Source organism: Lates calcarifer, linkage group LG21, assembly GCF_001640805.2.
Source record: "Lates calcarifer isolate ASB-BC8 linkage group LG21, TLL_Latcal_v3, whole genome shotgun sequence".
Lineage (NCBI taxonomy): Eukaryota > Metazoa > Chordata > Actinopteri > Centropomidae > Lates > Lates calcarifer.
The window spans coordinates 11,864,325-11,878,111 of record NC_066853.1 but is presented as its reverse complement, the minus strand read 5'-3'; the positions used below and the strand labels follow the sequence as shown (position 1 = coordinate 11,878,111).

The 13,787-nt window shown below is 42.2% G+C and overlaps 1 protein-coding gene across 7 annotated transcripts in view; it reads right to left on the bottom strand.

Moving 5' to 3' along the window:
* dock10 (dedicator of cytokinesis 10) overlaps window positions 1–13,787 on the bottom strand; it is a 60,434-nt gene that overhangs the window by 13,755 nt on the left and 32,892 nt on the right. For 6 of the 7 annotated variants that reach the window (XR_007815360.1, XR_007815361.1, XM_051078951.1 and 3 more), the window contains exons 5-32: window positions 12,951–13,023; window positions 12,511–12,654; window positions 12,013–12,147; window positions 10,355–10,541; window positions 9,330–9,415; window positions 8,676–8,759; window positions 8,386–8,544; window positions 7,881–8,129; window positions 7,668–7,790; window positions 6,996–7,078; window positions 6,779–6,901; window positions 6,591–6,670; window positions 6,270–6,457; window positions 6,063–6,128; window positions 5,826–5,918; window positions 5,589–5,712; window positions 5,341–5,462; window positions 5,082–5,165; window positions 3,848–3,940; window positions 3,484–3,602; window positions 3,078–3,147; window positions 2,075–2,188; window positions 1,760–1,831; window positions 1,447–1,593; window positions 1,156–1,239; window positions 965–1,061; window positions 756–788; window positions 335–513 (exon numbers count right to left, since the gene is read on the bottom strand). Coding sequence is in view for 5 of the 7 variants with exons in the window: in XM_051078951.1 (XP_050934908.1) it covers window positions 335–513; window positions 756–788; window positions 965–1,061; window positions 1,156–1,239; window positions 1,447–1,593; window positions 1,760–1,831; window positions 2,075–2,188; window positions 3,078–3,147; window positions 3,484–3,602; window positions 3,848–3,940; window positions 5,082–5,165; window positions 5,341–5,462; window positions 5,589–5,712; window positions 5,826–5,918; window positions 6,063–6,128; window positions 6,270–6,457; window positions 6,591–6,670; window positions 6,779–6,901; window positions 6,996–7,078; window positions 7,668–7,790; window positions 7,881–8,129; window positions 8,386–8,544; window positions 8,676–8,759; window positions 9,330–9,415; window positions 10,355–10,541; window positions 12,013–12,147; window positions 12,511–12,654; window positions 12,951–13,023 (3,211 nt within the window). In the remaining 2 variants the exon portion in view is untranslated. The remainder of the gene's footprint in view (window positions 1–334; window positions 514–755; window positions 789–964; window positions 1,062–1,155; window positions 1,240–1,446; window positions 1,594–1,759; window positions 1,832–2,074; window positions 2,189–3,077; window positions 3,148–3,483; window positions 3,603–3,847; window positions 3,941–5,081; window positions 5,166–5,340; window positions 5,463–5,588; window positions 5,713–5,825; window positions 5,919–6,062; window positions 6,129–6,269; window positions 6,458–6,590; window positions 6,671–6,778; window positions 6,902–6,995; window positions 7,079–7,667; window positions 7,791–7,880; window positions 8,130–8,385; window positions 8,545–8,675; window positions 8,760–9,329; window positions 9,416–10,354; window positions 10,542–12,012; window positions 12,148–12,510; window positions 12,655–12,950; window positions 13,024–13,787) is intronic. The other variant, XM_051078950.1, reaches the window with a different exon arrangement.

Below are 13,787 nucleotides of genomic sequence, written 5' to 3'. Positions count from 1 at the left end.
TTCATTAATTCACGCTCACATTTCCCCGTTTTGCATTTTATTTTCCCTCTGCACACATCTGGTTTTGACTCAGACTCAACTAGACCCTATCTAAGTCCTGCTGTTGTGTTGTGGTTGGCAGTATTTGGTGATGTTTAACAGAGGAAAGATTACTGACTCCATCTGATCCGGACTCTTCCCACCATTCATTAAGACACTCTCACTGGTGCTCACAGCTGCTACCAGCAATCACATGTCGTGATGCGCATGTGTTTGCATGAGTCACACTGGAAGAATTTCTACTGTGAGCTCACGACTTTTAGTTTCGTCCTGTTTAAACATATGTTCTGTCTACCTTGGTGGCATAGCGTGCATCCAGAGAGTGTTTGGCCATCAGAGTCTTCAAGGTGGCCAAGGCTAGGTGTCTCAGGTCCTGCTCGTCCTGGAGCGCCAGCCCCAGCTCCCGAAGCAGCAGGCCGGTCAAGAAGTGCTTCCTGCAGAACTCTCCAGTCAGGTTGTACTCAGGCACTGATACTGAGGAGACAGCATAACATTTTAATGGAAATTCACTGAGCTGCATGTGATTTAAATACCGCTCAAGCCAATATTTGCTTTCCATCAGGGAGTTAATTAATCCATTTCTAAATACAAATCTGGTTACAGTGAGCAAATGATGTGACAAGCCAATTTTTCATGAATCTCATTATCGTCATATTACTGTAGCACACACACTGTTGCACATACAACATTACAGAGGAATGAGTGAACATATTTACCATGAGTGCTTTGTGGCTCTGGGGATGCATGGTCTGACATGGACAAACAGCCGGAGAAAATGACAGAGAGAGAGAGAGAGAGAGAGAGAGAGAGAGAGAGAGGTAGAGGGACAGAGTGTTAATAGACAAATGGGAGCGAGAACTACTTGATGTATGAGTTATCACATTAATGCTGGTGTCACTCAGCAGGGCATGACTCAGACTCTTACCTGCGATGCGAGCAGAGGGCAGGGGCAGGCTGAGAGGAATGTAGTGTTCGTGGTTGCACACCTCTCTCAAGAATTCAAATTTCAGCTCGCACAAAACCTATCAAACACAGAAAGTTGTATTATTTATAATGCGGATTGCGTGTACACTTTATTGAACCCAAAACAAAGTTCAAGGGTATGTTTTGTTTTACCTTGCTGTCGGTAGCAGTGATCATATTTACGTAGTTGCTAATCAGTTTGAATGTGAAGCCTCTGTCCATCAGAGTAAAGCAACGCTGCAAAGAGTGACAGAGACAGTCAAATCAGAGATCAGACTCAGCATCAGTTAATAAGAAAGTGAGACAGATAATTTAACACAGATGGAGAAATCATTAGGTGACTATTGTAAATGAATGCCTTGCCTCTTGCAAAAACCTTCCTTTAAGCTTGTAATTTAAATCCATGACACAAGCTCTAAACATTTTAAATGTTATTTTTCCCACCTTGACAAAAGCTGCCACAGCTAAGTTGGCGCTGCGTGTTTCTTCTGCCAAGTCTTTGTTTTTCCAGAAGATGTGTTCAGACACTGTCTCCACCAGGGTCTCCATGCGGCTCAGGTAGGATGAGGGAAAACGCTGGGGTCTCGGAAGCTGTGGGAACACGGGGTCAGCAAGTGACAGTCATGCACTGTGTCCCAGATCAGATTATGCAAACACGAAGGAACTATGTTGAACTAAGAATAATATGTGGTTTCAAAATTTGATGTTTTCAGGAATGAGAGACTCAAAAAGTCAAAAGTAGAGGACGTCACTTCACCTTTAGCTTGTCAGAGTCAACCAAATGTTGGGCCATGGACTTGACAATCAGCTCAAAGAAGAACCAGGAGAACTGAAAGCGGGAGAGGTCAAAGCAAGGTCAAACTAGTTCCTGTATCTTTCTGACTAATCAGCTACAGCATGAAAATGAGGAGAGACACACATTATTATGTTTGGGGAAATTTCCACTGGGAGTTTTTTCTTCTTGTTACAGGAATAAACAACAACATTTATCACATAGAATTTAGGGAAATCTAGTGGTGCATTTAGTAGTAAAGGGATCAAGGAGGTTGCATAGAGCAGGTTAACGACAAACCTTCAGGACATTCCTGACTGCTGCCTGCTCATTGCTCTTCAGGTCAAAGGTCATCCCCTTAGCCAGCTCCTCATGGACTGTTCTGAAGCCATGGGCCTCTGATTTGAACACATACTACAAACAGCGACAGGGGAAGAGTCAGAGGTAGTCACTTAAAGCTGCATATGTAGTAAGGATTTTAATCATCATTATTTATCATTTTTACTTTTCTTTTTTGATGTTTTAGGTTTTATTGATGTTTTTATTTTATTATTTTTGGGCATTATCAGAAAGCAAGAGTAGAGAGATAAAGATGAAGCATATGAACAGTTCTACAGTAACCTGAAATAAGCCAAATTAAATATGAGGTTTGATTCAAGTAATATTACTGCATACTACTCACTTCATGCTACAGTGAACTGAACCACACTCCAACCCCCAACTGAACACACACACACACACTCAGCAGTTTAGATTGGGCAGCACTTCTACTGAACATCATGCCAATCTGTTACTATGGCAACCCTGCTTCCATTAGCTCTGCTAGTCCTCTCCCCTTACCTCCCACCATTCGTCTCTGCCACTACCTCTTCACGCGCTGCAGTTTTCCTTCACTGTGGCCAACATGAAACAGGTCTTGTGGTTTCTCCTGCTCTCTTCTCTAATTCTCTCACTGATTTTTTCCCCCTCTAAACAAACATGTCTTGTGTTTCTGATTGAGCGGCCTGAATGTCCTGGTTTGCCTCCTACTCAATCACCCTTTCTTCTTCTTCTTCTTCTCTCCCTCTTTCTCTCTTTGTGTGTGTGTTTGCACAGTGTTCTGGGCACGTGGCCCTAACCGCACTCCTGCTGGCCCAAACACACACAAATACACACAAAGCCCCCTTTTCTGTTTTTTTTTTCTTGCCTCCACAAATTAAATTGTCTGTGCTGTGATTCCATTCCTTCATGGAAAACAACAACCTTCAAAATAATTATGTGATCTTCCTGGGCTGAAAGCACACCGCCTTCTATGTTGTTATACCTTGATGTAGGAGTGAAGATAGTGATCCAGGTTTTCTTCATGGCACTTTGCTACAATGTGGACCAGCACTCTGCAGACACGGGACAAAAACAACAAAGGGTTTTATTTATTACAGTCCTCATTCCTAAACCAAGACTGAAAACATCTGCCTGCACACTGTCTTTGGACAGGACTTTGTTTGTCCTCAATGGCAGAACTATGTTTATTCTTTATATGATACTGGATTAACCACACAATAAAGTCACCAAAAGTCTTCCTCAAGCAATAAAAAGAGGCAATGCCTTTTGAACAGAGATTTCAAACACTGTGTGCTTTCCCCACTGTGTGCTTTATGGAATCAACTGAGCCCCAATCTCTTCCCTTCTGTCGATACATTTGTGACACACCACGTAGTACCACTTCCTACCTGGTGGTGGCAGTAGTGACCTCGTCGTTGTCATTCTGAGTCAGAACCTTGAACAGCTGGTTGAAGAGCACTGGCAGAAATCGGATGATCACTGGGATTCTCTCCATGCTGAGGAGACCCTGGAGGAGGGTGGAAAAGAAGCGTAGGAGGGGGAAGAGGAGGAGGTCGTGTAGGAGTTGATGAATGAGAAGGGTGGAAAGAAATTTAAAAAATAATGTAAATCATACAGAGGCAGAAAACAAAATGATGTTTGACATTCTGCACTGATTAGACGTGTAGCAGCGTTCGATTGACAAGGTCCTGGTTTTTGTCTCGACTAAGACGAAATGAGAATTGAGGGGATACATAGCGCCTTTTCTCTGACCTTCAGGCAGTTGAGGAAGTTGGAGGTAGGAGTTACAGAGAGGTCCAGCTCTCTCTTCTGGCACTGCTGGAAGAATCGGTTCAGGTGGGGGTCCTGGCACAGAGAGAGAAGAATCCATGAAAAGCAGCACTTAGCATCTGCATTAGTACTTAGTGGACTGGTTCCCTTTACATCCCTGCTTTCACTTTGTTAGGTTAAAAACTTTAGTGAATGTTTCAGTCTCAGCCTGCTCTTAAACAACAGACATGGTTTTTGGGCAAACAATTGTTCATATTTTGACAAATTCAGTATAGAATCCATTGTTATTCTCCACTATAGTCTGCACAGGTGAATGGTGGACACTTTCTTGGTGGTAAAAAAGATTAGTTTATTGTAACACAAAACCCCACAGAGGTATCAGGAAAGAATGTAAATATCTTATTATTACATTCTGATATTTTAGACATGTTTCTCCTTTACGTCTTCTGGCCATTGCATATATTTACATGTATCTTTGATAAAATAAAAATATGTATTTCTTATTATTTTCTTTTCAATATCTGAGTGTAAAAGCCTTTTGGTCAGCATTTGATGTTTTTAAAAGTGCTCTATAAATTTATTGATTTCATTTGTCTATTTAAAATATTGCAAGTGAAACTAAATCAAAGGCTGATCTGATTTACAACCAATCAAGAGATTGCTGTGCAGCGCTCCAAACATCCCCTGCTGGCGAACTGTAAACAGAAACAGTCCATTTCCTTGTTTCCTGTAGCACACTACTCAAGGTATTTACCACTCTCCTCACTCATTTTGAGCTCACATTACATTTTTTGGCTAAAAAACACTTGCGAATGCTGCACAATTTGTTTAGCAACAACTAATGGTAATTTTATGTCCATTTTAGAGTTTCCCACAGACAGGCCTCATTCATCTCAGCTCTGTTAAAAAAAACTGAGATGGGCTAGCTTGTCAGACACTAGATAATGTATAAGGACAGCTTTTTCATTTGGGCTTAAGTGCTCCTTCAAAGCTAAGGCCCAGGGCATTTTCATAAGCATGTAGTGGCTGAAACAATAGGCAAATAGTCATCTTATCCATCCATTTTATACACCACTTATTCTGTTCAGGGTCATGTCAGGCTGTAACGTATCCCAGCATTCACTGGGCGAGAGGCACGGCATGCTGGAGCTTGGATGCATCGCCAGTCCGTCACAGTATCAGCAATGACTGAAGAAGACCCAGATGATGGTCTTACCTGAGTGTAAACTGTGGAGACGACATTGGTGGACATTTTGAAGATCGCTTTTCCTCCATCGACCCATTTCACATCTGCTCCGTTCTGTAAGAAGAGAAGACAGCTTGAGGATGAACACTGGAAAAACAAGAAAGCCACCAGCTCCAACACATGATGCTTAACATCCTTTTTTTTTTTTTTAACAAATTAGTGCTTGTATTATTCTGCAGTATTTGTAAAATCTATACACCACACACAACTCCTTCCTTCTCCCTCTCACCTTGGTGTTGCTGGCTTCCTTGATGGCCAGGTATCCAGGTGGAAGGTTACAGGAGACGGGGATGTTGAACTCCTGAGATGACAGACGGCCTTCTTTGAGGAGGGGCAGCCAAGAATACCCCACTATAAAAAGAACACATGTGCAAAAGAAACAATACTGAATAGTGGAAAAAACCAACAACAACATAACCTCCAATACAACACATATTTTGAACTAAATTCTGGCTCCCAGATCTCCCACCATCTCACCTGGGGTCTCCAGAGCCTCTTTCCTCTTAGCGTTTGTCTTGGCATTTATGTCACAGGTGACGTGGTAAAAGGAGAAAAGAAGATGGTGCTTTTCATGAAGTTGGGTAGGAAGCTCAATCTTCACCTGGGGATGAAATAACATACAATGGTTTATATTATGGAATCCACTTCCAGGTATTAATAATCTCCATGTGTTGATTCCTGATACTCATCCTATTCTTTTACGACTGTTCTCACCTCATCATAGAAGTCGGGGTTCTGAGAATGATGCAGGACCGTGGAGCAGGCCGCCGTGGTGAAGACTGGACCTCCCGGCTTGCCGTAGATGCACTGCGAAAACAGCAATAAAAAAATAGGCCACGACAAAGTCATGCTCAGCCAGTTTCCCACGATATAGAGAGCTTATGTGGAGAATACGGAGTCATACAAAGCCAATAAATGTCCCATCAGCATGTTTTTGGATAACTTTCATACCTTTAATGGTTTGGCAACTTCTTCGTCTGAGCTGCGGAACTCCACATAGACTGCAAGGTTACGAGCCTGTGAACAAGAGGACCACTGTAACATTAATAACTGCCCTTACACACACACAAAAAAAAAGAAAACACAGTGAGCAATAAAAGTACAGTACAGTTATAATCTTAACCCAGGCTCCTCTTAGACTGTGATACTGCAGAATACCTTGGCAAAGCTCTTCTGACTGTCGTATTTGAGGTGTTTCGGGTAGACATAGATGTGGTTTTTGTAGACACGGTGCGGCTGTGTGAACTTGGTGGTGTCCTGGGCAAACTCCTCCACCTCCACCGTGGGCTGGTGTTTGCTCAGTTCCTCAAAGGGCTTTACTGGCACATAGGAGGATGTCACACAGTCTGAAAGAGAAAGAGAAGAAAGAGTTTCAAACACATGATGCGGTAGAAGAGCGGAAGGGGAGAAGGAGGCAGATATGCAGTGGGACGTGAACATAAATTGAAACACAAAAAGGGGGAAGTAAAGTGCACGTACTAGGATGCTCCATTGGAATATAGTCGACTGCGATGTCCAGGGTCCCAGGAATAGTCTGCAGTTTGCTGGTCTTCTCAGCCCTGCACACACAGATATTAGAGTAAAAGTTGTAAGAACTCTTCATCTTGTCTCAGAGAAGTCTACAGTATGTGACCTACTTTATGGGTAAAGCCTACAGTACACTTTACCTCCTGTACTCAGCCACCAGCTTTATCAGGTCATCCGTGGAAATCTTGTTGCTCTCCTGTTTGAAGAGAGGTGAGAAACGAGACTCTCGGTCCAGTGCCCCGTGGTTGTCCTTAAACACTGACCTGTAATGAGAAGAAGAAGAAATACAGTAAGCAATGGATGAAGATACAGTGAGACAAAAGTTTTAAATATTTAGAAAACTGAGCCTCCACTGACCTGACAGACCAGGCAAACGGCATGCGGTACTTTCCCAGTTTACTGCAAAACTGTTTGTTGGACCTCAGAATCTTCTGAACAGTCTGTTCAAAACACAAGCAGAGAAATATGGACAGAGGGAAATGTTAGCAAGAGGCCACAGCTGATATTCTTATATATAATAAGATGTGATCAGCCCTTAATTGTAGTTGACCTAGACAGAGTGACAGGATAAACCAGAGGCTGTTTAATGCAGTAATTCTGGCAGCAGGTTGAATATCTGGTGATTCACTTAGCCATTAAAACAAGGACCACATGGAGCGCTGCCAGCAGGGAAGCCAGGAAATGGGTTGGACGGGATCTCGGAAAAACCTAATTTCTAAACTATCCATCCCGACTGGCATTCTGCAATGAAGATAAACTCTGGCCTTACAGGAAAACCATTTTGTAAATGTCACGCATTAAACTGTTTGACTAGATTAAGCCATTTCCCTTACAATAAACGCCCTAGCTGCATGTTTCATGAGCCATTTTTCCCAGCTTGCTCCGAGAGATAAGGCAATATAAAAGGTTTAGCTCTATGTCGGTGCTTCCAGACAGAAACTAAATCCAGAGGAAAAGCAACGTGCTGTAAATACTGATGCAAACATGTCTGTGAGAATGACCAAGCAATGGGAAAAAAGCCTTTCTGACCTTGCTGGAGTCAGTATTCTTGATATAAGGTTCGGTCCCACACGCAATATTTCCCATCAGCACCTTTTCCACTCTTGCCACCATCACTATGTCTGTGTGGGGGTTGGTCACTGAGAAGATAGCCTGCGTGGACACCATTGGAACAGCATATTACAGTAATTCAACGTGTGAAGTGCATTTAGAAAACATACTGTAGGGGTGACATCCTCATACCTGTTTGGGAAAACAGAGCCAGTGCTCCAGATCCAGGCTGAGGTAACAGTCTCCTGGCTTCTTCTCAGCTGGAGAGCAAAGGCCATTTTCCTGACCTCCAGCCCCAGTACCCGGACCGCCCGTCCCACTACTGCAGCCGCCGAGCATCTGACGCACCGCCTCGTGGTTGAGGTCTATGTGGAAGTCTGCAGACACCTTTCTCCCTTCTCGTACATCCAGCAGAGCCAGCGACACGAAGAAGGGTTCAATCTAGTGGAGGAGATTCAGCTCAGTCACTTTTGGCACATCAACACTTTAGAACTGCCATTTTTTCACAAAATAGCTCCTTTGACAAGCTTTAACAACATTTTATTAGTTCTCTTTCCTAAGGCTCTTGTTACATCTCACTTGGAAATGAAAATACCCCAAAAAGGATTGAATCAAGTGAAAAGAATATTGCTTTCAGCTGCTGCTGTTGGGCAAAAATCGAAACTGCAGCAGGTTTAAATAACTGAAAGTGACTCACATTAGTGACTGGTCCAGTTTCAGTCTCGTTGATGCAGCTCTGCAGCATGAGGTTGAGTGATCGACAGGTTACCATAAACCTTCTACCCAGTTTCTCCTCAAACGGACGCACCGGCGTGCTCTCAGTCGACGAATATTCAGCCCGTGGGCTCCTCAGAACCTGTGGGTGGCGAAACACAGTTTGTCACTAGGAGGCATGCTTCACTGTGTTTCATTCAGATCTCGTTAAATGTGCACTATAAGCTCAATAATAACAGATATACGCTGTGATGTGTAGGCAAACCCACTTACAGGAGTGTCAGGGTCGAGAGAGAACAGATTGAGCCGCTCTTCTCTTCTGGCAGAGCGAATTCCTTCATCTGTCTCTGAGATGTACTGTGACAGGACAGATGGTGAGAAAAACAGAAGGAGACAGTCAAGTCAATGCAAATAACAAGCAGCTTAAAAACACAGTGACAATGGGCAATTACATGCGTTCAAGTTAAAATGTTTCTAGCATGTTCTAAAGGCTGGAAGTTCAAGGTGGCCTGTGGAGGTTTCTGGTAAACAAGGACAGTTATGTTTATGATCAGCGTTTCATATCAAAATGCACTGCGTGCACTCTGAGGCTTATAAAAACATGACACATGCATTTCCTCTCTCATAAAATATTTACAGAGTCGCCTTTTTGAATATCTGGAAACCCGCAATGTTTACGTTCATGTTTACACTGACTAGCCATCTTATTCTGTCTTGTCTTGCTGAAGCATGGTCAGGTATCTTGGCACGTTACACATCAACAATTGTTGGATCAGTGGAAGTGTGAAAACATCAGTGTGTGTGAGTGTGCTATGTGCAGTCTTAGTGAGGTGTGTGTGTGACAGAAACAATTGTGTAGTCACTGATGAACACATTAGGCAGTAGTGGCTGAGTTATAGCACTGTTTGAGCCGCCAGCGTAGCCAACCTTTGCTAGCTCTGGATTGATGCCGTTCTCTGTAGTCTCTTCGTTCTCCTGCAAACAGCAGTCAGTCAACGACAGGTCAAACACATCTGGAGAGAAAACAAACACAACAGGGACTTCAGAGAGTGACATCTAGTTATGAGTGACGACTACCATCACTGAGTGGATGGGAAAGTTTATCTAGGCAGTTCATTCTCCCCATAGGTTAAAAGCCATATAACGTTTTCTAAAATAGGTTCAGCAGCAAACTAAATACACACTAACCAGAGTCAGTGGACATATATCTATCTCAGAATAAAAATATGACTCCATTTGTGGTATTTATGGGTAATAAGGCAGGCAGGCATCTGCAGAGATGTAACCTTCATGTGCCAGGAAGCAATTCTTCCCATAGGCCATGCTGAACAAAATGGCTCATTAATGGTAGGTCACCATGCGCTCGCAGCCTGATTTAGAGGCATGCTTACAGACCACAGAGCCATGACGGCTGAGGCTATTACATCACTGGGCCAATTCTCAATTGCTCTGTCAGTGCGTGTTATGTTACAGGCCGTGGCTCCTGTGCCCAACCTCTCACAGAGCTGGCACACAGCGCTGAGTTTTATAAATTCTGTTTCCATGTAAAGTTTTTAATGACAAGGTTTGGTGTATTAACCCAAGGTGGAGTCACTGTTTGGTGTCAAGCTTCATTTCCTGATGGTGATGCTATGGGTTGAGCCTTGCCAAGAAGAAATACCCCATTAAGGTCATGGCAAAATGGCAGATATTATTTAGTCCAAGGAAGTGAGACAGAGAAGAAAAGGTTAAGTTTTTGCTGACTCCAAGTATAAAATCATTCCTCTCTTAAGGGCACCTATGATTTATACATGTGTTGGCATTATGGTAAAATTTCCTCGACTCTCTTTAAATACCCCTCTCCTTCCATCCCCTTTGCTCTTTCCAGCAGTTTTTCTGTTACCTCTTTCTTCACCCAATCGTAGGTAAACTCTGTGTATTCCTAAATGCAAAACCAGCAAAGCCAATCTCACCCTGCCGATGGTCAGTGAGGTCCAGACTCTTGCGGTCTGGAGCGGGCCCGTCATGAGGACTGATCTGTAAGATGCGAGTCAATGTGCTAATCCACTCCTCCATGTCCTGCTCACTCTCCGCGGCCAGCACGAAGTATGTAACCTCGTTCATCTTCAGCTCAAAGGCGTGTTTCCTCAGGCGGTTATTCTTTATGGAGCAGGATAATGTGGTTACACAACAACAAAATAAAACAAACAAACAAAACCAGAAGTTGGCTTGGTTTTTTTGGGAAAATTCTTCACTCTTACACATCCAGGTTTTGAAGGTACTTTATACTGAATAATACATTTAGTCTAGCCTAGCTTAGTTTCTAAATACCTAATGGACCAAGTACCTTGAAAAATATATAATGCTAAAAATAACTTTTTTTTTCCATAAGGACATGGTTAAGCTATAACGAAATATAGTTAGTATGGTTAATAGTTTGGAACTTCTTACAAAATATAGTATGTATATAGTTGCATTTATCTGCCATGAGTGTTGGTACTTGTACAAGGTTGTTGTGCATACAGTAAATTTGATATAGTTTTTCGAGAAGCTTCAGGAGTCTGTTTCCTACTGTACCTTAAAAAGACAGATGATTTATTTGCCAATGATAAAAGGAATTATGAGACTACAATCACCCTGTCCTGGCATACAATTAATTGTTGAGGATAAAAACACAACAAAGCTGAAAGCTTACTTCGATGTGGATTTGGGTTTAAAGTCCCAAACCACTGGGTTACGATCAGAATTCTTCTGCCTGATTCAGGTGTCCAAAAATTATCAGGAGACGGCAGTGTCCAAGGCGACAAAGAAACCCGGGAACCGTTCACAGTGCATACATGATACACCAGAGGAGCCCCAAAACTGTACTGGCTTTGTCCCTCTTTTTATACAGTTTTGGCTGTGGCTTTCCACACCTCTCAGGTCATTTTACTGGTCTGTCAAATTTACACCATTAAAACACTGGTTTGTTTAGATGTCTATCTTGGGGCTCCTCAAAAAAAAAGTTACACTCTTATCTTATCTCCAAGGTCACTGGTCACTTTTGAGAAGTACCTGTGCTTTTCTTCTATCTGCACTTCAGCTTACAGGGTCATGCCAGGACAGGCCCTGTCCTCTTTTGGCCTTTTCTCTCTCTGCTTTACACCATTATGTTCTGGCCTGTTCTGATTGTATTTTTTTTAAAACTAAGTTACCTTTTATTTTTACAACATTATTTCTTAACTCTTCCTTGTTTCCATTTTTAAAATTATATGTCTTTTTCACACAAAGTAAGCATGCAGTGAACACTAACATCTACTCACACATAGTGGCTTTTAACATACATACATCACATGTTTTCTTTGAATGGTAAATACTGACAATACCATTTCCACATAATACTCCTTTTAAATCAGCTTAATGCTGTACTCTCTCTTTTAAAGGCACATCACTCTTTGCATATTGTTGACAAATTATTACTCTACAACTTCCTAAAAATGAAAGGCCTTTTGTGCCTGACATCTTCATGGTTTGTGGTTGTGAGTAGCAGTTTTGGAGGGAGGTCTTTATATTTATAACATAGTGTACAGTACATGTTCTACGTCACGTATTGCATTGCACTCCAACTTATATTAATTTCTTTCAAACCCACCTGTACCACACCGGTGCATGAGTCAAGGAAGATACAGCCTTTGGGTTCCTTAGAAATCTTTTCATCTTTGTAGAAGTTCATGATGTAGGAGTTGTCTGTCAGCTGGGTCAGCTGGAAATACCTCCTCTTGAATGACTGCACAGATGGAAATAAAGTTTAATCACATTAACCTGGCTTAAGGATGAAGTCATAGGCAACTAATTATTTTGATTATATTAAAAGGGTCCAAAGTAATAAAGACACTATTGTTTGTCAAATACTTTTTTTTTAGTTTTTTGTAACTCAATATGAACTTCAACAATGAACTTTGAGGTTCAAACAATAATGTGGGCGGTGGTGTATTGCAAAAAAATTTTTTTTTTAAATTACCCTTTCTACGTCTGGGTAAAAATATGTCATCAACCAGTGTCAGTATTCAAATGGAGTCTAATTTTACCAGGTCAGAGATTAAAGGAAGAGATTTGAATGAAAACGACAGAGCGTCTGGCATTTCCTCACCCGGACAGTGATGCTATTGTTGACAGTGCTGTTGAAGTTCCCTTTGTAGAGCCAGCCGGACCGAAACACACCGATCCCTCCCCCTCCTCCTCCGCCACCGCCTCCTCCCCCTCCTCCTTTGGACGAGGACAGCGATGTGGTATCCTGGAGAACACGATCTGGTTAGATACATTAGCTTTCCATTCATCTCTCTGACACACAGAAGCAGATGATCAATAGAAAAAAGGTTCCTTTCTGGACTTATTCTATCTCATGACAGCCATTTGTCAGTCAGATTATGTTCATAAACAATATCCCACTGACTTGTAATGAGCTAACTGCTCTTGCAAAGTATATCTTAACAGCTTTAAAGCTATGGTAAACTAATTTAAACAGGATGTATCCAGTATGTAATGCATTCACCCTGAAAAGCGTTTGTCAAAAAGATGGTCATTACTGACCTCATCCTTGTCCACGTCCTCATAGTCAATTTCAAAAGAATGGGATGGCAGCTTCTCTGCTTTGTACAGTTTCCTATTAAAGAATGGGGGAAGAGCAGGAAGATATTAAGAAAATGTGGATGTCTGATAACGAAATATACCGATGACAAGAGAAAATGATTTCAGGAATTCAATTAATCCACTCGATTTGCTTGGTGGAAATGACTGTGGAAGGCTGACTCCATCGCTCCATCGTCCTCTGTCAGGAGTACAACAATAGGTGGCCCTCACTCGATCCTGCTCCACTAATTTCACAGCCTGACCTGTCTTTGTGTGTGAGCCATGGGAGAAAATGCCTTTGTGTGTGTGCCGTGAGCTGCAGACAGCCAGGCTGCGGCATGCTAAAAGTCACACAGTCGTAAAAGCTGTTTGAGAAAATCTCTTAAGGGGGACTATGTTTAGAAAAATTCTGGTGATTGCGGGCTGGACGCTGACACAGGAATGCTAATATTGGCCTGCATGGATGATTGCTCCACTCATATAACAGCTGTGACAACCACACTTATACAGTAGTTGTAGATTCCCATTGTGCTGTGGTTCCCCTGGTGTATTCCTCTTCAACTTGCTCTATAAATCTGTGAACAGTCTGGTTAGCTTGTTAGCTTAGTGAACAATAGTTGTAAACAATAGCTTAGTATACAATAGCTGTATTTCCCACATTTAAAATGACAAAGGACAACTGAACTGTATGGAATGATATTTTAGGGATGATATTATTGTGCTCTAACTTGTTTTTAAGATGCATCCTACTTTCAAGTGCATCCTGGATGTCATTTCAGAGGTCATGTGAACTGACTA